The sequence below is a fragment of the Peromyscus leucopus genome, chromosome 16_21 (assembly GCF_004664715.2).
Source record: "Peromyscus leucopus breed LL Stock chromosome 16_21, UCI_PerLeu_2.1, whole genome shotgun sequence".
Lineage (NCBI taxonomy): Eukaryota > Metazoa > Chordata > Mammalia > Rodentia > Cricetidae > Peromyscus > Peromyscus leucopus.
Window position 1 is genome coordinate 67,080,173 of NC_051084.1, and position 27,127 is coordinate 67,107,299.

At 44.1% G+C, this 27,127-nt stretch overlaps 1 protein-coding gene across 1 annotated transcript; it reads right to left on the reverse strand.

Annotated features, from left to right (window-relative positions):
* Nucleotides 1–18: 18 nt before the first annotated feature.
* On the reverse strand, nucleotides 19–27,127 carry Mep1a (meprin A subunit alpha). Its single transcript, XM_028887284.2, has 14 exons — nucleotides 27,006–27,127; nucleotides 26,895–26,919; nucleotides 26,762–26,809; nucleotides 23,086–23,126; nucleotides 22,058–22,133; nucleotides 19,981–20,098; nucleotides 17,664–17,839; nucleotides 13,533–13,754; nucleotides 12,749–12,898; nucleotides 9,793–10,008; nucleotides 6,242–6,712; nucleotides 4,473–4,646; nucleotides 3,443–3,743; nucleotides 19–865 (listed from the first exon to the last, which is right to left on the reverse strand). Exons 1-14 carry the CDS (start codon nucleotides 27,072–27,074, stop codon nucleotides 709–711), a joined length of 2,244 nt encoding a protein of 747 aa, XP_028743117.1. The 5' UTR covers nucleotides 27,075–27,127; the 3' UTR covers nucleotides 19–708.

Sequence of the window (27,127 nt, forward strand, 5' to 3'; positions counted from 1 at the left end):
GACATAGAGTACACACACTCCATCTTTTTTAGATTTATTAAGCCTTTTCCTTAAAACCAGAGCAAGAAGAAAGTACAAGTCATGGAAACCCAGCCTACCAGAGGGATCTTTGAAATCATTTCACAGGATACCGAATGAGCAATAAGACTGCTCTGTCTGGTGAAAGCAATTTGGTTCAAACACACCCACATTTAGATTTAATCATATGTTTTATGATCTGAAATACACACAAAAGACTATTATTTCACAGCTATTCATTCACTGGTTGGTTCATTCATTCAATACTAACTGAGTACTCACAATACACCTGCCAAGAATGCTTCTAGCCCTGAGGCCAATGTGGTAGCTGATGATAATGTGTCCCCTACCTGACTGGAGCATGTGATCTAAGGGGGGAGAGTCAAGCAAGCAAAAGGTTTATAATTAAATGTTCTGGCTGCTGTCTCAGGATGTGAGGATTCACCAGGAATTCATAGACAGCTAACAGAGCTGTACAGGGACGGAAGTGGTAAGGGACGGAAGTGGTAAGGGACGAAGTGCTAAGGGACGGAAGTGGAAAGAGCCACACATGAGACTGGCAGCTTTGGTTTCGGAAGCCCTTTCAAGAATGCTTGATATAAAAACTATTCCAAAGGATGCTGACCACAGGAAGACAGTCTGGGTGGAGGAGGCCCTTCCGCAGTCTGGTGGACGTCAGCAGGCATCTGCTCACCGCAGCAGCTTTTGGTAAGTGTTGGTAAACGTGACAAAGGTCAAGAAGATCAAGCCAGTGATGCCGCCAATGATCAGGCCCAGCAGGCTGCCATGAACTTGCATGGCCTGACAGCGCTCCCCCGTGTAGAAAAAGGCATGCCCAGAGACGCACCTGGGGAACAGGACACAGAGAGTGGAAACAACCTGGACCTCAGGTGCTTTCTAGTAACATGACTCACCAGTAACAGTAGCAAACAATCACAGCCCACTGCCAGCCCATCCACGGGCTTTATACATAGCTACATTTAACCACACCACGGCTTTTTGAGGTAGGGGTTATAATCTAGCCATTCTCGTTTTTTAAGCTGAGGAAGGATAAATAACTCTCAGAGTCACAAGGCTGGTGAAGCTGAAAAACAGGTCCTATGCCAGTTAAGTTGTTGACACATAGTAGGGGCATAACAGCTAAACTTGGGGACTGTTTTCTTCTTAAAATGTCATTCAGCATAAGGATCATTGGGGGAAGGGCTCCACAGCTCCCACGGTGACAAACCTTGCCTTTGTTCCAGAATCTCAGCTGCAGAGAACTCAATGGAACAGGCTGGGGTGTTCATGAGTCAGAGGCCCTTCTTTATCCCTGGAGTTGTTTTACTCCCTTAGTTCCAGGGTGAGTATTGAGTCAGGGTATCATTGTGACTCCTCAGACTAGCCTGGAATTCACTGTGGAACTCCTCCTGGCCTCAAACCCATGATCCTCCCGCACCAGCCTTTCAAGTGCCAGGATTACAAACGTAAGCCACCTCACCTGGCTTTTTTTTTTTTTTTTTTTTTTTTTTTTTTTTTTTAACTTTTAAAGGATTCATCTCTAGCTTAAGTATTTGCTTCTTAAATCAGACACATTTTTCTTCAGACCCAAGGCCACCAGCTTGAGTTACCTTTAGCAAGCTTATCTCACAAAGACCCAGCTTTAGGGCTGTGGAAAAGAACACTTTGGTGCATGCTTGGCAACCCCTGGCCTCCCTTTGGGGACCAGTGAGGCTAGCAGAAGTCCCTACTGGGAAATGGCATCTGAGGACCCATCAGGCAGAGGCACAGGCCTCTGTCTTCGATCTCTTGTTGGTGCCCTATCTGGGGGTGAGTCAACATTTGTTGATGTGTCCCCAGGAGCAGCGAACATAATAAGAGCAAAGTACTCTTGGCCTCTGGTATCTAAAGCATAAGCTCAATCTAGTCATGAAAAAAATCTAGAGTCAATACAATTAAGGGAAATGTTGTGAAGTAATGGCGTCATTCTTCAAAGATGTCAGAATGGTGAAAGACAAGGATTGTTCCAAGCTGAAGGAGACTAAGGAGATGTGGAACTAAATGCATTGTGGGGTCTTGGAATAGAAAGGGGACATTGAGGAAAACGTGTTGAAATCTGAATGACGTCGGCTGTCTGGTCCTCAGAGTTGAGATGATGTCCGTGCCTTGCCTTTGCTAGTGGTAACATGGTTGTGTGAGATGTTAACACGACAGGAAAAAATTTTTAAGGATACAGGGAAATCTGTACTTTTTGTGCAGTGTATCTCCAAGCCTGAAATTATTTGCAGGTAAAAGCTCAAAAGAAACAAAGCTCACACCTGCCTATTAGGGACCGCATGCAGCATGGCTCCTACATCTGCTATCACCCTGCCGACCACAGGTGATGTGTCTCTCCCTCCACATCTTTGTTTATGACATATCCGTTAGGTTTGTATACAAACGTTAGAAAAATAACTATCAGACACAGCCAACTTCACAGACAGGCAGAGGTATATGCAAGGCCCAGCTCCAGCCTTGATTATCTGGATAATTTGGGACAAATTACCCTTTGCACATTAATCTCCCTGATATACTAGATGAAGGCAAGAAGAACTGTGTCTCAAGGGTAGAAAAGATAATTCAGATCATGTCGAATGATGCTTAGGAGGACACATGATATCCAGGAAGCAGAAATATGATGATAATCACATGTTTCCATTACAGTTATTGGAAATATAATAATAGAACAGAACTGATGAATTCTAAAACTATTACTGCTACTACTACTAAATAACTAATAAGACATCTGCTGTCCATGAAGATTTAAGCTTGATCTTGATTCTCTGTAGCAGGGCACAGAGCAGAAAGCCAAAGCCCCTAGGTCATTTGTGAGCCATAGTGTTACAGTTAAGGCAAACAACATCTTCTATAATGTAGTCACTGCCATGTTCTTTTAGGTATTATGTATTTGTGTGTGTGTGTGTGTGTGTGTTGTGTGTGTGCATGCATGTGTACATGCATGCATGTGTGTGCATGCGTGTAAGTGTGTGTATGTGTATGTGCATGCATGTGTTCCTGCATTGGTGTGTATGTGTATGTGCGTGCATGTGTGGCGTGTGATGTGTTCATGTGCACGGTTCCAGAAATAGACACTGGTTATCTTCTTTGGTCACTCTTCGCCTTCTACTTTGGGCAGGGTCCCTCACTGAACCAGAAGCTGGCTGATGCGGTTAGGTTATCAGGCCAGTGAGCTCCATGGATTCCCCTGTCTCCACCTTCCCAGCACTGGGGGGTGCTTTATGCTCTAGTGTTTTATGGGGGTGCTAGAAACCCAAGCTCAAGTCCTCAGGTTGTGCAGCAAGCACTTTACCAGCCGACACACCTCCTCAGCCCCACCATGGTGAGCAAATTTGACTCAGATACGCTACCTCACCCACCTCCTGCCATCCTTGGCCGTGGAGCCTACCTGCAGCTGGCCATGCCCTTCACGTTCACACAGATGCCTTCATTCTGGCAAGGGTTCGGGTCACAGGGATCTCTGAAGTACTGTGGCCAGTTGTGGTCCTCCATGGGGCCAGTGTTCTTCACTGACCGCTTCTGTCGGCCGGGTTGTCTCTGGCTCGGGGGGCTTGGCAGAGTTTCCTCCGACATGGCTCTTCCAGAACTTTCTCCCAAGACCGGAGACTCCTGGTCTTGGAGAAGGAGGCCTCGGGAGATCACATCGCTGGCCAGAGTTGGGACTTCAGTCTGGATCAGGTGGGTGAGATCTTCAGGAAACGGGCCATGGCAGTGAGAGAATCCAAGATTAATAACTGCCTGTGGGGTTCCCTGAGCCTCCTCTACCTTGCACAAACACCACCTGTGACACAGAAAAGCCGCTCTTCTCGTAATGCCGGCTCGTTCATTGGAAAACGATTCTGTCACACACGAACTTGCTGAGTTTGCACAAAGAAGCATAGTCAAACCAAGGGAGCATAGACGGAGGCGCACCGGAAGCCAGCACACTGTCATAGCTGATTAACTCTCACAAAGATAACACTTCAAAAAGATGAAATTTTGGTTTCTCCCAGTGACAGTTAAAGCTTATAGTTTTTAATACCAAGAAAGGGTGGGTGTTTGAAAAGCTAGCTCCACTTGCCCTGGGTTGCTAGTCATATAATAGACAGATGTGTCACTGTGTCACGTGGTGTGCTTTGCAAGACTATGCATAATTTGCATGTGTCAATCAAGCAACATATTCAAGCATCATGCGAAAGTATGAATCCTTGACCAAACAAGTAAAATGTGGCTATAACAACACAGGCTTTTTTCTTTAAAGAAAAAAAAGAGACAGAAAGAAAGAAGGGAGGGAGGAAGAGAGGGAGAGACAGAGAGAGAGGGAGAGAGGGAGGGAGGGAGGGAAGGATTCCCACCTCCTTGACTTGCTTTAAATTTGAGGTAAATCAATAGACCATGCAGAGCCTAAAATTATTGACACAGGAAGTCTAACAAAGTACCTTCAAAGTCTACAAAGATGATGAGGGTGTCGTCCTTAAGGAAACGTTTTCTCATCAGCATCTGGTGGGAGATGGCCTGGCCCCAGCCCCAGTCAAGGCTTCTGAAACAGTCACAGGTCTGATCATAGGCTCCCACCTTGGATGGCCTGTCCCAGACGACAGAGCCATTTATAGCTGTGGAGTAATGAGGGACATGCAGCCTCGTTAGCTTTGGTACTGTCCCCTCCAATGTGTCTGTCATGAGCATGACAGGCTTTGTTAAAACACACGTGCACACACTCTACATACACGCATCAAGATTTTTTTTTCTATTTACTGGATGGTTAGAATTCAGAACTAAGAGGTGAGAAGGCCAGAGAGCCACAGCCCTGCTTGCTAGCCTTCTACCCAGTAACTTTTCTTAATGATGGGTACAGGGTCTCCTACTGCTGAGACCCCTCGTTGAGGCATATGTCTCTTTTGAAAAAAAAAAATAGCCCATCTTTTTGTTGATGTAAGTTTATCTCATGGACATACTGATGCCAGTCAGTCTCAGACTTAACACATCAATACTACAGAAAGCCTCCTGAAGTCTGAGTTTCTGGTGGACAATGTCTACCTTCTCAATTAGACCCATTCTGGCTGGGTGGGGGCCACTTGAGTTCCTGGAACCTGAGTCTCCATTGCTGAGCCTGGTACAGAGCAGGCCTTTCATAGATGACTAAGAGGACATTTAGGTTCAAGAAGGAGACAATGGCATTGAAAAACAGGACTGCATAGCCAGGCGGTGGTGGCGCACGCCTTTAATCCCAGCACTCGGGAGGCAGAGCCAGGCGGATCTCTGTGAGTTCGAGGCCAGCCTGGGCTACCAAGTGAGCTCCAGGAAAGGCGCAAAGCTACGCAGAGAAACCCTGTCTCGAAAAACCAAAAAAAAAAGAAAAGAAAGAAAAACAGGACTGCAGAGATGACTCAGTCTACCACCAAATGGGGACACTGAGTTTGACACCAAGGGCCCACATTAAAATAACAGCAACGCCCAGCACTCGGGAGGCAGAGCCAGGCGGATCTCTGTGAGTTCGAGGCCAGCCTGGGCTACCAAGTGAGTTCCAGGAAAGGCGCAAAGCTACACAGAGAAACCCTGTCTCGAAAAACCAAAAAAAAAAAAAAAATAACAGCAACGACAAAACCCCCAAGCATAGTGGCACATGCTTGCGATCCCAGCACTGGGACAATGGTGTCAGGCACAACCCTGGGCTCTGCCTGGCCACTCTAGTGTACCTGACTAGTTCCAGACTAACAATACACCCTGTGTCAAGAGAATGTGGGTGGGGGGCTGGGTGGCTCAGCAGTTAGGAGTGCAGATGGCTCTTGGAGAGGACCGAAGTTCAGTTCCCAGCACCTTCATCAGGCAGCGCACAACTTTCTGTAACTCTGCTTCCCGGAATCTGATGCCTCTTAGCCTCTGCTAACATCTGGGCTCAAACGTATATGATATATCTGCACATACATACTTTACAGTAAAAATAATAATAAATATTTTGAAAAAGGTTAAAGGTGCCTGAAGGGTAACACTCAAGACTGTCCTCTGGCCTACACACACACACACACACATACACACACACACACACACACACACACAGAAACACAAGAAAAACAACCAATAACTCCACACTCACATCACTATGCTGTTCCGATACACAACGGGAAAAAAACTAAGGAATGTGATTACCTTTTATACCGATGCTGGCCATCCCAGCCTGAGAGGCAGTTCTTTTGCTCAAATCACCTACCTGAAGAAATTTGGGTTTTGGAGGTAGTGAACATCATGCTTAAGGACATCCTGTTCCTGACATCGGGGTCCTGGTCCAGTATGGTCATGATGGCCTGTCTGTTTTCCACGGGCCACTCCAGAATCGCATCATTCTCCCCACTGCATAAGTGGAAAGCGAGGCCCAGATAGCCAGGATTGCTGGTATTTCTACCATTGGGGTACAAGGTCACCCCCATACCGTAGCCTTCAGGGCTGTAGAACCTAGGGCTCACAACCCTTTCCCCCTGAGGCGTGTTCGCCAGGACCTGGGAGATATTCCGTATGGTCCAAACCCCAGCAGGGCAGGGCGTTTCTGTCAGAGTGATGTCATCCAGGGAAATCCCCCCCTCTGAGTTGCCAGCGTCACCTCTGGTGCCCTGGAAAAGATAGCGAAATTTCTTTTCTTCTCTGAGTGTCACATGAGCAATCTTCCAGTTGTGGTCAGAATCTCCTGGGGACAAAGGTTGATGACAGTCGATGTCAACAACGAACGAGCCTGGCATATCAATTCCCTCATCCACTCTTCGTGGCCGCTCCTAACATAGGCGCCGCTGTAGACACGTTAAGCAGTTTCGCCAACCGCTTGTTTAGCAAGGGGAACCACTTTTTCAAAAGGCACACTGTGATGTTTAAAGATAGCATCCGCAGTGGCGGGCTTCGCTGCAGCGTTTTCACGCCCACGTCGTTGTGCCCGTTCTTATCCTCCCCCCTCCTTACCCCCCGACCCCAGACCCCAGACTTGACTTTACAACCGGTAATCACATCTTAACCGGTTTTGCTTTTCACTGTTTTTACAGTCACAGGTTTCCTCCCGAGCGAACTTTCTGTTGCCACAGCACTCCCCAATATCGGAAGCACTAAACTGTCCATGCGTGTATCAGCTGACCCATATAAAACAGACAATTTTGAGTAAAAAAAAAAAATCAAGTAATGGATACATTTCATATGGTTCAGCCTGGGACTTGTTACCAAAATCTGTTTGTCTAGACTTTTCCTTGTCTATCTGGAAGCACCAGTATGGAGGTGAGCCGGGGAATCCAGGGTTACCAGAAGCCCGTGACTCATGTCCCGAGAGCAGACATGGTCTACTTGTTCTTTTTCAGAGACTGAAGTAGAAGTGGGAACTTTGAATAAAGAGCTGAGGTGAGAGAATGAGGGGCCATTGCCGAATACGGGACCCTGAGTTGAAGAGCCAGAGTATGAAGTCCAGGCGAGGTAGAGACAGAGCAACTCAGAACACCCAAAACACATGCAAAGGAAGTTAGTCGGAAATGAAGCTGAGAGGAGACCCTGGGATGGCCTCTTTCCTCTCCTGCATCTTCTAGCCAGAGCAAAGCTCTTCCCAGAACTAAGAGCATCCGTATCCCTCTTTGCTCTCTGGTCCTTCTAAGGATGACCATGGAAACGCTCCTGGGCGGAACTGGTGACCTGCCAGACGCACTAAGAAGGTAGAGAAGGTACATGGACCACACCAGTAACATGGGCATCTGTGTGGATGTCATCTCTTGCATAGAGACACATGGACTGGAAACAGAGTGGGTGACTGAAAGCCTAAAACGGGGACAAAAAGCATAGATGTGAAGTAAGCACATGGCAGGTTACAGATCGTGGGGACAGGAGAATCAAAGTTCATGGCTCGCTACTGAGCAACTGCTTTGATTTTATTTTTCATTTTAAATACGGGTTGTGATAATAAGGCTGAAATGTGGGGGAGGGGAGCAGTGGACTAGAGACTGTGCCATATGATCACAGACATTTTTTTAAATGAAATTCCTAAGTTTTTATCTAAGTGAGAGGCTTCTCTGAATCAGGCAGGTGATGGTGATGCTTCTATTGTTTGAGACAAACTTCATCCATGGTGGTTCAGAATGTCATCTATTAGAGGTACTGGCCTCACTATAACATAAGCTGTATATGTGTAGTGTGTGTGTGTGTGTGTGTGTGTGTGTGTGTGTGTGTGTGTGTGTGTATTCATACTCCTTTTTGTTTTTAAACATTTTGTAGCTTAGCTTAATATAAAAGTCTTATAGACCCTTATCTTACATGTTGATAAGCATATTGATAGACACATTTTTATGTAAGCTTCTGGATTAAAATAGACATTTCACCAAAGTTACAAGCTACTCCAAAATGATTGTAACTAAGTTGTGCTGAATACCCCATAAATGCCAGGACATATTAAATTAGCCTTTTAGAAAAGTTTCATGGACAGGCCAACCTTAGAATGGACTGATTTCAAAAATCCATTTACACGTTATTTTTAGGGAACTTATGAAGATGCTCTATGGGAAGTCAAACCAGTTTAAGGAACTAAATTCCACCTGGGATGGTTTCATGCGCCCAGTGTAACATTTTCAGAGTGAGCTGGACACAGTTAACAACCAGTCCACCAATATCATTATATTTACAACACATTTTCATTTTAAATATTCTTTACTTTTAAAGGGCATTTTTGAAATGCTATATGCGTCTGGCTAATCTCACTGTATAATACTTTTATGTGCCAGTTCTTTACAATAATGTTTTCATTACTAAAGGAAAAAGTAAAAGGCAGATTGGAGACATCTTTCCACCATACTAGTTTTGATTATTACAGCCAGGAGTGGCAAACCATGACCCTCCCCCACCGCAAAAAAAGAAAAAAAGAAAAAGAACCATGACTTCAGAGTTTTCAGCTGATGATGGAGTGGGTAAAAGTAATTGGACACCTACTCTTCCCAAAGACATCTCAGCAAGTTCTCTCCCTTTAAGAAAAGCAGTCTCTTCAATTACAGTGGAAACAATATTTGTTTTCTAGGGTTCATTTTGAGGACTTCTTAGTTGGTTGGGGAAAGGGAAAGCCTGTCTCCCCTACTTGTTCTGAAGACCCGCTGCCCCAACAACAAAAACTAGAAATATTTAGCTTTAAGAAGCTGGATCTGAGGGCACTCACATCCCAAAGGTTTTCATTTGGACTCCCAGAAACACAGAGAACAACACTTAGCAAATAAATGGCCACAGTGGAGTTGATATACTCAATGGCTTATGTTCCTATCATTATTTTAAATGCTGAAGTAGCTGGAACCTACTTGCGAAGTCTCAGGAAGGAGACTTCAAGGTACGTCAGTCTTTTAAATAGTGATGTCATTTCCTCCCCTGAAACAGAACCCACACCAGTTATGGCCAACTGGCTAGCATCTCTTCGCTCTTGAGTCTCCGCCTCTGAATCGCCTACTTTCTTGGAGTCATGGATTCATATGGCCTCTTCTAAAAGTGTCTTTGAGCCTCACCTATGCCCTCAATTTTCAAGTGCCTAGAGCATGCTGGTAAAACATGCCAGATCTCATGGTGGACTTTCAGAAGAGCGGGGTGGGGGGTTGGGGGGGTGGGGGGTGTGCGGATGGAGGATGGTGAGAATGAAGCAGAGGAAGGCTGGAAGGAGAAGGAGAGGACAAGAGAAGAATGGAGAGGGTGATAGGAGAGAGACCAGCAGAAAGAGGACCATGGTCCCAGCTTTGCACAAGCCTGTCCTTCTGGGCTGGCTCTCGATACCTTGAAAGGTCTGTATCTTGGCCAGCTTCCGCACGTTGCCCGTGCCGTCGTCCCTCCTCACCCAGACGGTGAGTCTGTCTGCAGGGCTTCCTGTCATCTTGTAAAAAAACTGCAGGCACTGCTGCTTCCTCCTGGGGTAGAGGATCCGAGACTCCAGCAGCGCCACCTCGTCTTTCCCTCCCGAGCTGGTATTGAAGTACATGAAGTAGCCGGCAGCTGTGGAGAGAACAGCCAAACATCCCATCTCTACCGTCGTCTGTGACTTCCATCTACCCAGACAGAGTGATGCAGGAAGCCATTGCTGTTATCTAGGCATCCAAAGCTAGAACTTTTCTGAGGAACAGGGACAGAAACATCCTCTCTCAATGGGCATAGTGACTAGCTAGCTAATACCAACGCTCTGCACATCTCTCTATTACATTTATATTTATTTACTTCGGGAGAGATTTTATACGTAGTCCAGGCTGGTTTCGAACTCACGATCCTGCTGTCTTTAGCCTCTAAAAGGCTGGAATTACGGATGATCCAAACTTGCATCTTTCCCTTTGTTTTCCTTTTCTCCAAGTTTGTAAAAATGCAAACGTCTGCCTTACACAGTCTTCAATCCGAATGTGATGGAATTCGGTATTTGTGAGGTGAATTCCATTTCCCTTGCCAACTTCCTAGTTTAAATTAGAGATTCATTACAAAGAAAAGAGTTGATCTCCTCAAATCTGAAAGAAACAATTCAGATGTATGGTTTGGGTTTCAAATGTCTGTAGCAAAAAAAAGGTTGAAACTGCTGTTTCTAACCACACTGATCGGGTCTATTATCAGTGGTAAAGAATCATCTGTTGTTCCATGGAACGGTTCATTCGAGACATAGGGGCTGACAGAGGATTTTCCCTGAATATAAAGGAAAACTCTGGAGTAGCATTAAAGAAGAAAGTTAAGACCATGTGAGTGTTAGAGCTGAAAAACAAAAATCAAATAACTCAGGCCTAGGACCCGGGAGGTCTGAATCCATGTCCTATCTAACCTGACTGGACATTGTCTCCTATCTGTGAGTTTCAAATGGGAGGTGGGTTCTGTCCCTGGGGACCCTTCAGGTTCTTGAAGTCTACCTGAGCAGAGAAAACCCTCCCTAGCAAGGGTCCTTTGAATGCAGGACTCAGGATAGATGGTCTGGATAAAATACTAGAGCTTTTCCCAGATATTCCTTCTGGGACGTGTGTGGTCCTTTCTACAAGGGATCTAGAACATTCTCCCAGAAGGTTCTTCCTCTGCAGTCATCTCTTTGCCTCTCTGGATGTTGAATATGATCAGCCTAGTAATGAACTCATAGGGAGGGCAAATCAGAGGTCACCGTGGCAATGCAATCTCAGGACCGATCACCCTCTGAGTACTGTGTGGCAGAGACTTTCATCCTCAGCCCCGCTCAGAGGACCAGTGGTTTGTGACCTCTGACCTTCTTGGTGGCCTAGCATTTAGCTAACTCTTCTGAAAGGAAATCTAATCAACTCTCAGGCTAACATGCGCTAAAAAGGCTGTCCAACAACAGTCTAGCCCTTTAAAGGGCTCCTATAAACTGTAACCTCACTAGCTTTCAAAGAGGCTTGACATGACTTCCATGACAGGCACGTGATAAACAGACACAAAAAAAAAAAAAAAAAAAAAATTAAAGGGGCTGGAGATGTGGCTCAATTGAAACCCCAGTTCAATCCTCAGCACCAAATAAATTGCTTGTGATGGTGTACCCCAGAACCCCAGCTCTAAGAAAGCAGACAGGGAGGATTAGATGTTCAAGGTCACTGTCCCCTGAAGAACAAGTTTGCACTAGCTTGGGCCACGGGAGACTCTGTCTTGTCAATAAATAAATAAATAAATAAACAAATAAATAAATAAGTGGATAGAATTTTAAAAGCCTCCCCAGAAAAAGGGAAGTTGAAGATATGAAAAGTGAGAGAGAGAGCTACAGGTCTCCCGCCAGAGGCTTCATAAGCCTCATCCCTCCATTCCTCCGGGGAGTTTTAGCATGTTTGTGTTTCGCAAGCTTTGTAAATGCCAAGACATCTTAAGAAAAGCAGCGCACCGTAACAATTTCCCGCAATCACCAACAGTCGGTGGGGGGCACTGCATTTCAAACCGAAATCTGTCTGACCTTATGGGTTTTCAGGAAATAAAGCAAATGCATGAATCAGTTGATCTTATGCTGCCAACACATCAACCATCACACACATGTGTCCACTAAGGACTCAAAGTGAGGCCAGTACAAACTGAGAAGTACTGTTAAGAGTAACAACGTAGATACTTCCTATAAAAAGTATCTCACAAAGACACTTTAATGTACGTTACATATAATAAATATACAAAATACTAATACCTTTGAATCAAAATGAACTTTCCTTGTCTCCTTTTAGCCCGATATGAGGCTACTGTAAAATGTGCATTCTATATGTGGCTACCATGGTATTTCCATTGGTGGGTACTGACCTGGAAACACTACCCTCTATTATAAAGTCGTGTTATTAACTAGGTATGCCCTTAACAGTTTTGACATGGTAAACATACATCTTTATTTCCTACTTTTAGTTACAAATATTTTAAAATGGATTCCTTGGCATTTCACACATGTATACAACACATTTTGATAATGTGCCTCCTCTACTGCCCTGTATCTGTTCCTGTGAAACTTCTTCCCAACACCTTCTCCTCCTATTTTCAAGGCATTCATTTTGTGTCACCTTCTGAGGCTGATTAAGGTCACCAGCATGCAGGGCTGGGGACTAACTACAATGTTTTCTTGCATCTCCACAGCCTGGGTACTTTCTATTGAGTTAATGATTAAGATATGAGAAATAGTCTTTGTCCTCGTTCAGATTTTCAGGTTTGATAATTAACACAATAACCTAAAGGCAAAATGTACCAGCAGCCATTTACCAGCTCAGGGTGCTGCTGACTTTTGATGACCACCAACCTTTGCACTGTCCCACCAAGGTGTGATCCACTCGTCCAGGCTGAGTGCTGTCCTCACGGACCCAGTCGTCATCATCTCTGGTCCCCTGGATCATTCCACAGATGTTTGTCTTCTCAAAGGCACACTGGTCCAACAGGGTGTGGGTTGTAGCTAAATGGGGCATTTTTGACACATGGTTAAAAATGTAAGGTATCTCATTGCAAATAGTCAATGCCTTAAGCCACTAAATCAAAACAAAACCACAGACCTTTCATTTCTCAAATGCAGTTCTTTTTGTCTCTGGTTGCTCTTAGAAGATAGACACAGAACCATGTAGCTTAGAGACCCAGAATAAAAACCTGGATTCATTCCTTGCTAGACAGGCAAACGTGAACTCAAGACCAAGGGTAAGGCAGCTAGCTCAATAGGCTTGTACTCACAAGGCCCCTGTGTACCTTCTCAGCACACTTGGGAAATGTCCCCATCTCAGAGCTTTAGGGAACTTTAAGATTAACCAGAGGAAAGAGTTTGTAGGGTACATTACACTTTCCAGCCCCCTGCCTATCTTAACCTTGACATAATTATATTTGCCTTTTGGAAGGAAGCCAGAGGAAGTAGACAATAACAGCTCCTTACATTTGCCCAGTACTGGTACCTTACAAACCATGCATAGGACATGAGCATCCTATGAGATGTCTTTTTCTGAAGAGAGAGTGCTTAAGGTTATGGAGGCTGCTGCTTTGCAGAGCGTTCAAGAAAAGTGTGCAAGCCACTTTAGCCAGTCCTCAGGCACAGAGGTACTCACTGCAATTGTACATTCGGTTTAGTCTCTCTAAGTCAATGGTACTGAAATCCAGACGCTGCCCAATGATGCCATTAAACTCAGGAATCTTGGTTGTAATGGTTGGGATGCTCTCATTCTTGTTGAATGAAAACGGATCATAGTGCATCACAGACTCATAGTCATAGGGTGTGTTGAGGTCTGTGATGTAGTTGTCGTCATAAATGTTGAAGTTGTGTTCATAGTCTGTAGGAGAGACAACCCACAGGTATCACTCAGTCACATTATCCTCTCCAGACTTTCTTCTTTGTCTTGATACTCAGATATCTCAAAAAGGGAAATATTGCATTTTCAGTTAGCATCTATCTATCCATCTATCTCTATCTATCTATCTATCTATCTATCTATCTATCTATCTATCTATCTATCATCTATCTACCTACCTACCTACCTACCTACCTACCTACCTACCTACCTACCTATCTATATGTATGTATGTGTACCTTACAATTAGAATATATAAAAGAGGGGCTGGAGAGATGGCTCGCCAGTTAAGAGAATATATAAAATAATATACATTGTTAATTATTAGTCTTAATCCATTGATGCCATAATACAGAGTTTTGTAAAATAGTATGTATAAGATTGTTGGAATGACCATAAAATGTCCATGTTCTATTAATATACGTATTTATATATCATATATTATTATGCATTACAAGTACTTCATGCAATTGTATGAGAGTGTGTATATGTGTGTGGCCTTTAGAAAGAAAGTAAAATAGCAAATATAAGATAAGAATTATAAACAAAAAGAAAGGAAATTTTTGAATTAAGAAAAATATTGAGGATTAAGTTTACGATATATCTTTCTAATAACCAAGTACACCCATTACCAGATCTGTCCATCTTTCTACCAGACCAGCTTTTTTGTGTGTTAGGAAAAAGAAATCCAAGGATCAAAGGGAAAGCTGAGCCTCTGATGAGAAAGAATCATGTCAGTCAAAGTTCATGCCTCTTGGTCGAGGAAGAACATTTATAAGAAAAAACAAGATGGGAATAAAATAAATATTGTCCTATCAAAGGTAGCTTACTGAGGTTGGATTAGTAAGGAGATAAGATATGCTGCACCATAAGGAGTTGAACTATATAGCTGAATCAGTGCTCTGTAATTGACCAGTCACCAATAATTTACTGTTTCCTATCCAGAGAGGAAGGACTGAGAGATTTTTAATTTCTCACAACGCATTTGGTCATAGTTGTTTCCATTATAAAAGCAACTGCATCTCATGGGACTGTAGCTTGCCAGCCTCTGCTAGACCTCAGAAATCAAATCTTTTCCTTAGTGGAAAAGAGGAAACACAGTCCTGACTCAGAGGATGGAGGCGGAAACTGCACCATCGTCAGCTGTGGCCTCAGGTTAAACTCCAGGCTCCATGAACTGCGGATGAGATACAATACAAAGCACAAATAACTCAGGGGACTCGTACTGGCTTTGTTGATCATTGGGTTTGCTGTCTTCTTAGAGAACAGTAACCCAGTGATTGTAGGTCATTTAGATAAGTGGAATTTTATGAGATGGAACTAGAGATAGGAGACAGATATGCCAGCCTGCACTGCAGATTATATGATAGACCATATGATTACATGATAGATTATATCAGCGGCAAATCTGCAGATCAGCAGCCAGCGTGAGTTCACCCTGATCAATGGGCATCGTTTGCCTTATATCTTTCTTTAAAAGTCATTGAATATTATTTTCCTCAAGACTTAGAAATAGGAATTTTTTTATATCTAATGAAATTTTCAGTAAAACCAGTTATATGTGTAGGGAAGAAAGAAATTTAGACCTGTAGGCAAATCTAGGTGGAGTCTAAGAGAGCTCTAAGGCTCATAGTTGGTGATGCAGGACCTTTGCCTGGGAGTCCATTCCCCTTTTCTCCTACACACCCAGTTATGGGGCAATCAGCTCTGAGAGCCAAGCACATGAAGTCTCATCTGAAATTTCATCTCTGGGGAAATAGACGCCCAAGCTCCCTTCAAAGAACCTTCTGCTGAGACAACTGCTTGGCCTCAGTGCTCGGGTGACAGGATTCGTGTGTGTGTGTGTGTGTGTGTGTGTGTGTGTGTGTGTGTGTGTGTTACATGCTGGTGACACATAAGGCTTGTACAATTACAGCTTCCTGTTATTTTTCCATTATTCCACATTCGTGGAATTATCAGAATATGATGGACTGGAGGGACACATGCTGAGAAATGACATAGAGGAGTCTGATATACTACAGAACTCTATCCATCCTCCTGTAAGGACCACTGACCATTTTTCCCCTAATGCGCTGTGCTGACATAAGTCTTTTCTGAATTCAAATTTAATTTTAAAGCTTGGCCATACATACTGTCATGTATGACCCTATACATAAAACTGAAATATAAATAAAATAAAAATTCCCGAGCAAGGAAATTATTTATTCAAAACATTATGTGTGCTAAGAGTGAAGTCATTTCTAGCACAGTAGAGTTTCATTATTTATTTAGGATCTGGAAGAAAAGAAAAAGCCAATTCCTACATTCAAAACATGCGTGCATACACACACACACACACACACACACACACATACATACAGAGGCACATAAAATTATCACATATACATATATACATATGCATACATACACATTAAAGCACATATATACACATGCACATAAAAACACACACATACATACACTATACACATAGAATATACACACACACTCATACACACATACAAACATAAACATACATGCTGTCATAGTTGCGTTTCTACTGATGTGATAAAACATTATGACCAAAAGCAACCTGAGAGGAAAGTTTACTTCAGCTTACAGTTCCATGTCACAGTCTGTCATTATAGGAAGTTATGAAAGGAACCCAGTGGCAGGAACTGAACCCAGAGAAAGGAACTGCTCACAAAAGGCTAGGCCCTCCCCAATCAATTGTCACAATCAAGAAAATGCCCTGAGCCGGGCAGTGGTGGCTCACACCTTTAATCCCAGCACTGGGGAGGCAGAGCCAGGCAGATCTCTGTGAGTTCGAGGCCAGCCTGGTCTCCAAAGTGAGTTCCAGGAAAGGCACAAAGCTACACAGAGAAACCCTGTCTCGAAAAACCAAAAAAAAAAGAAAATGCCCTATAGACTTGCCGATCAGACAGTTCTATTGAGGCATTTTTCTCAACTAAAATTCTTTTCTTCCCAAGTGGGCCTAGCTTATATAAAGAGGCCCACAAAGATTCTCTGAGCTTGCTTTACCCAGCAGAGCTGCATTAGAGGATTGTTTGACCACATGCATGGTTTCTAGGTGATTGGAAGGGTCTACACTTGGCTGAGCTAGGGGGAGGTCTTTGCTTCACCCCTTGGCATTCCTGTAAAAAGACCTTTAGAAGAGACAGAAGGGGCCGGGGGATAAGGATCCAGGCCCCCCGAGGCTATCCTGTGTTTCTATCTGTTTCTCTCCCCTGCATCCTTCTATCTAATATCTCTTATCCCTCACTCCTCAAGAGTTCTCTGTGGGAGCCAGTCTCCCAGCTGGGTTTCCACAATGAAGTTGACATAAAAACTAGCCAGCACACACACACACACACACACACACACACACACACACACACACAGATACACACATACATGTACACACATACACAAACATACATGTATAAGATGCATACACACACATACAAATATGCACACATATACATGAACATACATGTACACGCACACAAACATAAAACCCTCTGCCGTGTATTCCCTGGTTATCGTCATGTCACTTCAGCCTTCCGAAGCCACCATGCAGAAAACAGCCCTACGTCCTCTGAAATCCAGCTCCTTTTACTCATTACAACAAGAAAATGGACTTTCAGTTGAGTTTTTAACAACATACTGATACCAAGCATACACTTCCAAGTCTTCCAAGTGACCCCCACAATGAGTCATCCTCACATTTGGGGACCAGTTGTGACCACATCAGTACAGTCCCCCGAGAGATCCTCAAGCTGCTCTTTACTCCCAGCCCTTGTTCCTACTGGAGAGGCGCTCCTGTGCCCACAGCCAGCCTGGGCCTCCCACAGATGTTCTCAGAGAGCCACAAAGACAATGGCATCCTCTTCCCCAGGCTGGGTTCATACACACCTGGCAAAATTTCATCCCACCAAATGTTGACATAATCATCCCGGTCAGTCCTTGACTGCTCGTGGTAAAATCCCAGAGCGTGCAGGATCTCATGTTCAACGATGCCCTTATAGGCACAGCCCGTCCCAATAGAAAGGTTCTGTCCCACATGTTGGTCACCAACCATAGACCAGCACCTTTAGAGAGGGAGGAGAGGAAGATGTTTTCAGAGATATATAATTTATATATTTATATATAACATATATTTCAAATGGCTACAATTTATAAGATTCCAGAACTAAAAGAAGAAAGTTAGGTTTGAGTTTTTTTTAAATTGGGGGCTGGGGAGATTGCTTAGTGGAACGCTTGCTATGCCAGAATGAGGGCCAGAGTTCAAATCCCCAGTATTCATTTAAAAGCCAGGAGAGGAAGAGAGCCACCTGTCATCCCAGAACTTGAAGGCAGAGACAGAATCCCAGAGCAACCTGCTAGCCTGACTCTAGAGTGTCTAGGTTTTGGGGCTACAGGCTCCTTCCAAACGTTCTCTTCTGTCTGTTTGGAAATAGCCAATACAATATTGTCAGCCCTAGTCAGTTTACCATGCATCAGAGCATCAAAACTTACCCCTCTAAACAGCCCACAGCTTTGCACCTAAGGACCAGTCCTCCATCCTAAGAACAGATAGAGGAAGCACGGCCCCTCATCCTTAAAACTGCACAGTTGCTTGGATCAACTGGAAACAAAAAGTTTAAAGGGGAACTTTCCAAAACAGAAAGTAAACCATTTCCCTGAATTGATGGCTCATCGACAAGAAAAGAATTTAGTGTGGCATGTCCTTAGCAAGCAACTCTGTGTTTTCTTAGCCCAGTTTACAGTGATGATCCATCTTCAAAGCTACCCTTCCCTCCAGGCACACCTCCATAACAAGATAGCAAGGAAGGAAAATTGGTGTTCCCCTTCCCCGTCATAAACCCACAGGGCACTCCAAAGAACACTATTGTTTTCAGATTAAAGTGCTGTCATTCAGTGATGGTTGTGGCTGATTTAAATTCTCTCTTTAGGGATTTTCCAAATTCCCTATAAGGAGCCGAGGCCAATTTCATGATTGTGAAGAGTATCCATAATGAAGCAAGTTAACCAGTGTGTCTACACATCTCAGGATGTAGTCTGTCCACACAGGGAAGACTGCCTACCTCATATTGGAGGATCCTGGACAAGAAGAGCCCAAAACTTCTCTAAGAGATTAGCAGCCTAGGGAACTCCTGGCAGATTCCCTAAATCCCTCCCTCTGGAATGCCCCCAGCCTTCTGTTGGGTGGTTGAGCATGAAATGCACCACTGAGACCCCGTGTTTGTCCCCACAGTTCTGGAAGCGATGGAAACCTTAAGTCAGTGGTTCTCAACCGGTGGGTCGTGACCCCTTCACAGGGGTCGCATATCAGAGTTCAAGTGTATCAGATATTTACATTACAATTCCGAATGGTAGCAAAACTATATGAAGTAGCAACGAAATAATTTTACGATTGGGGAGTCACTACAACATGAGCAACTGTATTAAAGGGGGGCAGCATTAGGAAGGTCGAGAACCACTGCCTTCGGAGGCGGAGTCTTACTGGAGAAGGGCTTCCCATGGGACCTGCCGTGGGGTTTTGCAGCCCAGCTCTGTTTCCTGACTCGGGATGCAACGTCCTCCACCTTACCCTCCTATCACCAAGTCTTCGTCACCATGGCAAACCATATTCCTTCTCACGTTGCAAGCCAGACTAAATCCTTCCTCCTTTCAGGAACTTGCTCACAGCAGTAAGTCACCCGTCTATTGCCTATCCTCCTTCTGGGGGGCCCTCACCAGGAAGAACCCCAAACATGCCTCAGAAACTGACCGACAAGGGGACCTTAACAGACTCCCTAAGTCTGCCATGGAATGTCACTCACCCTCCTTTTCCCAAAATCTTTTTTTCTTTGTCTTTTTTCATAAATTCAGTTTCCTTCCTCTGTTGGGAACCCTAGAATTTTCCACAAATGATCTCCTTTTGGCTTTCCACTGTGGAATCTAGACGGATGGAAAGGGCTTTGCTGATAGATTTCAGTGTTGCGGGGACAGTGAGTTGCTTGGCCATGGTCACATTGTCTCACCTACCTGCTCTCTCTCAGCCTCGTGCTCCTGCGAATGCTAATTCAAATGCTACGTGTGCAGGCATGAGCCTTGAGGCTACAGAGATGGCTCAGAAGCTAAGAGAACAGAGAAAGATGTGATTTTGCTTTATTCTGATCATGTCTTTCAGACAGTTTGCAAACTGAAGGATACAAGCTTTTCCCGCTTTCCAATATTTCATACTAACCCAGAAAACTTCTGGAAGATGATGTACGAGCTCTCTCCTTCATAGGGCTTGAAATCCACACAGGACTTGAGGCGGAACATCTCAAAGGCATTGAGGATGACTCCTTTGGCATTCAGATCTGTAGACATTGACAGGCATCATTCAGTTTGGATAACAGACACAACTCATAGTTTATAGAAGACTGCACTACTGATATGAAATACACAGAGGTTCCATATAGATTTTTTTCTTTTCTTTTTTTCTTTTGGGCAATAACTCAATTCCTTGGAAACTAAAATTGCAGTTAATTCCATACACGGTACTGGTTCGTAATTTAGATGATCAATGCAAACGCAACTGCAGGGAAGTATCTCGTACTTGTGTACGAAGCTGAACTAAATCATCGAACACCTTCCTTTTTCGTCTTTTTTTGTCCTTTCTTTCATTCAGAGCTTTTTCCCCAGAAGAGTCATGTGACAGTGCAGGAAACAGATATGGCTTTCAAGTCACTCTGGCTTTTGTATGCATGAGTGAAGCACCTTGGATACTAGCTGTAGAAATAGTGGTCCTGTCCCCAGACTGAAATAGCATCCTCCCAGGCCCGGGATGCAGTTCAGCTGGTAGAGTGTCTACCTAGCATGAGTAAATTCTTGAGTTCATCCTCAGCATCGTGTAAACAAGGCATGCTGCTTTATGGCTGTAATCCTAGCACTTGGGAGGAGAAGGCAGAAGGATCAGGAGTTCAAGGCCAACCTGGGCTAAATAAGGGCCACGGCTTAAAACAAAAATTCCCTGTAGATGGAGGAGAGCACAGTTTAGAGAAGTGTGACCCCAAAGAAGCAGATGGGGTGTTACCTTGCTCCCCCTGTGAGAAGAGTGGGAAGTAGCAAGACCGACCAGCCAGCACCGTGCACAGTACAGTTCTACCCAAGGCAAGGATGGGAGGAAAAGGAGCGAACCCCCAGAGAGCTGAGATTGCATTTCACTTCGTTTGCATTCTTTCTCCCACCATCAACTCACTGGAGGTAGAGAGCTCAACGAAAACTTAGTCCAAGTCATAGGAAATGAAACCCTTGGGTTTACACATTTCATTTTATACATTAACTAAAAGAAACACTATAACCCTTGGCAGTTGGCCGAGTGATTACAACATGGTATTCATTTCTTAAAGCACCATGTTGGAGAATCATAAGGTCATAGCAACATCATTAAGGAAATAGCCCTTAGCTGGGCAGGGTGGCTCACATGTGTTATTTCAGCGCGTGTGAGAATTGACTTGAGTTCAAGGCCAACCTCAGCTATAGAGTAAGATTCTGTCAGAGAGAGAGAGAGAGAGAGAGAGAGAGAGAGAGAGAGAGAGAGAGAGTCCTCAGTGCCCTTGTTGAAATAGTTGACTGTTCTAGTTCTCCAAAACATGTTATGTTCCTCTCACAAGGAGAAGAAATTGATATGCTGGAAATAGTATCCTAAATCTATATTCAGCTCAGCCTTTGTACCACTGAAGTACAAAATTATACCATTTTGATTTCAAATTTTTCACAATTTTGTTCTTCGTGTTGTTCCTGATTTTACTACCATTTTAACATGTGCAGTAACTTCTGACTGTTCATGCATGTGTGCGTGCATGTGTCTGTGCATCTCTCTGTGTGTGCATGTTTGTGTTGAGGCGGGTACACATGTATGAGTTTGAGCATGTGGAGGTCAGGAGTCAGTTTGGGGTGTTGTTCCTCAGGTGCAGTTCACGTTATTTTGAGGCAGCGTCTCTCCCAGAGTTCACCAAGCAGGCTGGGTTGGCTAGCTCAGGCCCCCCAAAACCCACCTGTCTCTACCTTCTAAGCACTGAGATTACAAGCCTGAGTCAGCCTGCCAGACTTCTCACTTGGGTGCTGGGGGTTGAACTTGGGTCCTCCTGCTTGCAAAGCAAGAACTTCACTGACTGAGTCATCTGTCCAAACCTTGACTGGATAAAGAAATGCCATGGCTTGCTTCTCACGAGATAAAGACTCTTCAGGGCTCTTTATATACTGATCTGAAGTTGATGAACAGGAGGAAGGGGAGAGAAAGGGTCACCCATTTCTAGTTAAGAACAACCTCCTACCCAGATTGTCAGCCAGGATGTACGGAATGGGGAACTTCCATCTGCTTGTTGGGTCTCTCAGGGCATTTCTGGTTCTCTGTGAAAAACAAGAGCAAGCATAATGTTGTCCAATTCCATCCATTTCCCTACTGGTCTCATGTTTATTTACAGCTGGATAAAATTCCATTGTATGTACGTGCTACATTTCCCAGGTTGTAGAAAGATAAACCCTGCATGTTCTCTCCCATAGGAGAGTTTTAATATTTGTATCTTGGTATTTAGGTGGAAGTGAGGATGGACAGGGGTCAGGAAGCTGGGAAGGGGGTCTCGCGAGAATACAAAAAGGAGGCCTAAAGGGAGAAGAGCAGGTGGGGTAACAGAGCAGGAGCAATTTGAAGTGGAAAGGGGAATACAAGGGTTAAAACATGGGTGGGGATCAGGGCGATGGGCAAGAGCCATGCATAGGAAGGAGAAACAACCCAACTAAGTGTACATGAAAAGTACCGTAAGGGAAAAAAGTACCATAAGAGCTACTCTGTAAACTTATTAAGTGATGAAACCAAAATGGAAAACAAACAACAACAATAACAAACGTCTGAGGAACCCAGTACCCAAGACCACCTTCATGACCCTCACGCAGCTCACACCCCAAGACTAACTCCGGGCATTTATCTTTTCATTATGAAAACAATGGGAACTCCTTAGAGACCATTTTTGGGGATTGAGAGGCATTAATAAGAACAAAATAAAGGAGCCAGGTAACTGCTAACTCTGGCACAACCCCGACGAACACCCTGGAGCACTTCCTTCCTATTCATTTATTGAGAAAAGTTGGATAAATAAATTATCTGATAATTGTATACTTTTTTGTGCTTTTTAATGTTCTTTTATCACTGTCAACTATGGGGAAGTTCTTACAGACACAGATTACATATCAGTCTTTGCTTCTTTTCCAGTGTCCAACATGGAGGAAGCCCCAGAGCACAGGTTGGTCTCCAGAGGGTGTCACAACTCCCAAGGCACAGTATTATATTGTGGGTAGCACTCACTGGCAGAAGGATGTCCCCTTGAAAGAGGTTCAGGCCTGCAGCTGGGGTGGATTTAAAAACAAAAGGGGATTTGAAATGAACATTAAGAAAAGACATGTCACAGTAAAATGAATCTTTACTATTGTACATCCTTCAGCATGCAGTCATCTATCTCTATTTGAAATTGTGGGGTTTTTTTCCCTCTAATTGAGTAAATGTGAACAGTCAGTAAGTATTACATATTGATATGCCCTCTTCTCAATTTTGGAATGAAAGCCCTTCTCCAAGAACCTTAGAACTGGGCCTGGAGATATGGCTCCGGGGGTCAAGAACACTGGTTCTCCTTGCAGTGGATCCAGGTTCAATTCCCAATACCTACATGGCAGCTCCCAATCATCTATTAACACCAGTTCCAGGAGGTCCAGTGCCTTGTTCTGGCCTTTGTGGGCACCAGGCATGTATGTGGTACACATCCATACATATAAAATAATGTTATTTTTAAAATAACCTTGTAAATAAGATAAAATAGAAGGGATAGCATTGATCATGAACTCTAAACCTTTCCTTCTTCAGAAAAGAATTGGAGCTCAGAGAGAAGCCATGAACTAGGAGGCCATTGTCCAAGTGAGCATTACAGCTGGTGTCCCATCCCAACCCTTCATGTTCCCTCCCCTTCACCTAGATAAATACATGGAGTTGATTTCCTCCTATGAAGGTGATGGCAGCCTGTGAACCTAGCCAGGGACAATGCCCTTGTAATGATAAATGTGTGCAGATCTACTTAAGGTGATGTCTCCAAGCCCTGCTTTTCAGATGTTTAGCATAATGGACCCACACACACTGGTTGGACTTCTGAAAAATAAGATTCTTGAAGGGAAAGGTTGCAGGAAAACTTCCCAAGCATTTAAAGAGCACCACTTACCTTTTAAAATAATGCTTAGATAATTAATTTTAATTTTACCCTATTAAAAATGTACAACCTAGGCCTGCCTGGGTTCAAGCCTTGGCTTTGAATTAATTATTATCATGTTGTCTCCTTAACGATAAGAGTAACCACAAGACTCTGAAATGTATAGACTTGTGAGAATTAAATGATAATACCTATAAAAGTACTTTAAAATGTGCTCTTAGCAGAAATACCTAATAATCATCCAGGTATGGTGGCCCACACCTTTAATTTCAGCACTCAGGAGGCAGAGGCAGGCGGATCTCTGTTAATTCATTATCCTCCCTTTCCTCCATCCTGGAATGGTAATGTACACCCTGTGCCATTGTATATTGGAAGTATGTGATCTGATTTTTGATTTTGATTTTACAGGGGATTACAGTAAAAGATTGCATGAATCTCAGATGAGACTTTGAACTTTGAACTTTGAAACATTATTGAGACTGTGATAAACCATGGAGACTTTAGAGTTAGACTAAATGCATCTTGCATTAAGTTATGGCTACAAGCCAATGGGGGTTAGGGCATGGAATGTAGTGGTTTGAATAAATATGACCCCCATAGACTCGTGTGTTTTTGAGTCTTGACCTGTAGGGAGCTGCACTATTTACTAGGAGGCACAGCCTGGCTGGAGTAGGTGCAGCCTTGTTGGAGGAAGTGTGTCACTGTGGAGGTGAGCTTTGAGGTCTCATATAAATTCAAGCTACACCCAGTGTGGACACAGTTCACTTCCTATTGCCTGTGGATCAAGATATAAAACTCTCAGCTCCTTCTCCAGCACCATGTCTGCCTGCATGCCACCATGTCACCCACCATGACAGTAATAGGCTAAACCTCTGAACTGTAAGCCAGCCTCAATTAAATGTCTTCCTCTATCAGAGTCACTGTGGTCATGGTGTCTCTTCACAGCAACAGTAACCCTAACTAAGACAATACCCACTCTGCCCATGCTAGGAAGTAACTGAATTACTTCCCCAGCCTGATAACTTCTTGTAGCCCTATGGACAAGCAGTAATATCTATAAAATATGAACAGCTTCAAACAGGATCATTGGATTGCACTGCAATCTGAGGAGAGCCTATAGTTCACAACCAGTAAACCAATCCGGAGAATAATCCCCGCCGTCCTGTGTAACAGCAGAAGTCTTATTCTACAAAGCACATAGCTTCTTGCAAACGACACCTCCGAGGGGCCAGGTATTAGAAGGGAGCCTGGTTTCAGCTGTCCAGGACAAAGGCTGTCCCTGCTCTACCTACTTCTGTATACATACATTCCACAGATGTACTCAACCCTCTCAATGCTGACCTAGTTACACGATAACAGGAAATTAAATAACAACCAACTGCGAGGCCACTGGACCCTCATCACCAGTGGGAATAGCTATGGAGTTGATTTTTTCCATATGTATGCTTCGAATCCAGCCATACTGCTCCCGGGGCCTGTTGTGGGCAAACACGCGCATTTCCTAGCACTTGCATGGGGGCAGGAAATGGAGGAAGGGCACACTAGGAAGGAGAAGATGACCTCTTCACAGCACTGTGCACAGGCTCTCTAAGCATGGGGAGTTTCCCGTCCCTCCCTGCAAAAGGGAAACAGAACTTCCCACGTTGCAAGGTGGCGGTGACACTGGATGCAAATGTCTTTGCAAGCTCTAAGGTGTGAGTGATCAGGTGTCCCTCCACGGACGCCAGTCCCAGCCAAAGACGTCAAGAGGCAAAGGCTTCCCTGAAACCCCAGAGGCAGAACACAGAAGCAAGGCATGCAACACCTCGGCATCTTTCCTCTCAGCGATGGATAACAGCATGGGTTTCCTCAATAAATACATTTCTGAACAAGCCATCCAAACAGAAATCCATTTACCCGCTTCTCTATGCCTGCCTGGTCAACGAGTCACCTCATCACTAGTCCATATGACGGGCCAGTCCAGGCTTGGGATGTTTCTCCCATTAAACAGAACTATCTGCTAATTCTTTATCATTTTTAGCAAGTAGAATTATTACCCATTCTTCTTCCCTTTTATTTCAAACTAGAAAATATGAAATCTTCATAAACAGAAAACTTGTTAGGTTATGTAGTCTAGATCCAGTAGGGCTCATTAGCTGTCTTAGAAAAAGCTAACCTAGGGACTGGGGTGATGGTTCAGTTAGTAAAAAAGAATGCTGAGCAAGCATGAGAACCTGGCTTTGAGGCACAGAACCCCAGTAAAAACTCAGGAGTAGTTTTGACCCCAAAGACAGAGAGACAGAAGCATATGGATCTCGGGGTCTCACTGACCAGTCAGTCTAACTTGCTTAGCAAGACACAAGCTGAAGAGATCCTGTCTCAAAAAACCAGTTGGGCAGTTCCTGAAGAACCAGAACTGAAATTGACTCCTGGCCTCCACACACATGCACCAATCCACGCTGACATGAGCATAGATACAGTCTAATATAATTCTCTTTCTCTCAGGCATCATCATTCTCTAGAAACTTCTAAGGCCGGTAGGCACCAATAAACTTGTCTCTCAAAAAGGTAACCCTACCACTGGGCTTGAAATCCTTTCACCTCAGACATGGTGGTGCCCATCAGTAGCCCTGGCACACCGGAGGTAGAGGCAGGAGGATGGATATTTGTTTTAGTCCACCCCAGTTGACTTTAGCAATTTCCAAGCCATCCAGGACTACACAGAGAGACCCTGTCTCAAATCAGTTAATCAATTAAAATAATAAACAAAGGACGTCAATGTCTCAATATTTCAGAAATTGAACTCACCTAAGTTGATTTCTGAAATATCCTTCTGTTCACTATCTGTATTGTCGTCTGTCAAAAAAAAAAAAGGGGGAGAAAAATGTTACTAATCTTGTGGAGGAAAACTCAGAAAAACTGCACAGGAAGTGATTCTTACCATGTTCGTTCGAAAGATGTTTAATCTGGAGGGGAAAAAATGTACACAAAGTGGGTGACTTAGGCCGGAGCCGATGTCTTTAAATACCCATAGAAAGAGACACCCACTTACCGACACAGCTGCTATGTGGGCAGAAAACAAGATCAGAAAGAGGCCACAGGCAGGTCTCGTCCAAGGCATCGCTGCAAATGAGCTGGATGCAGCAAAGACTCCTTGCCATAAAAGCCTATTGG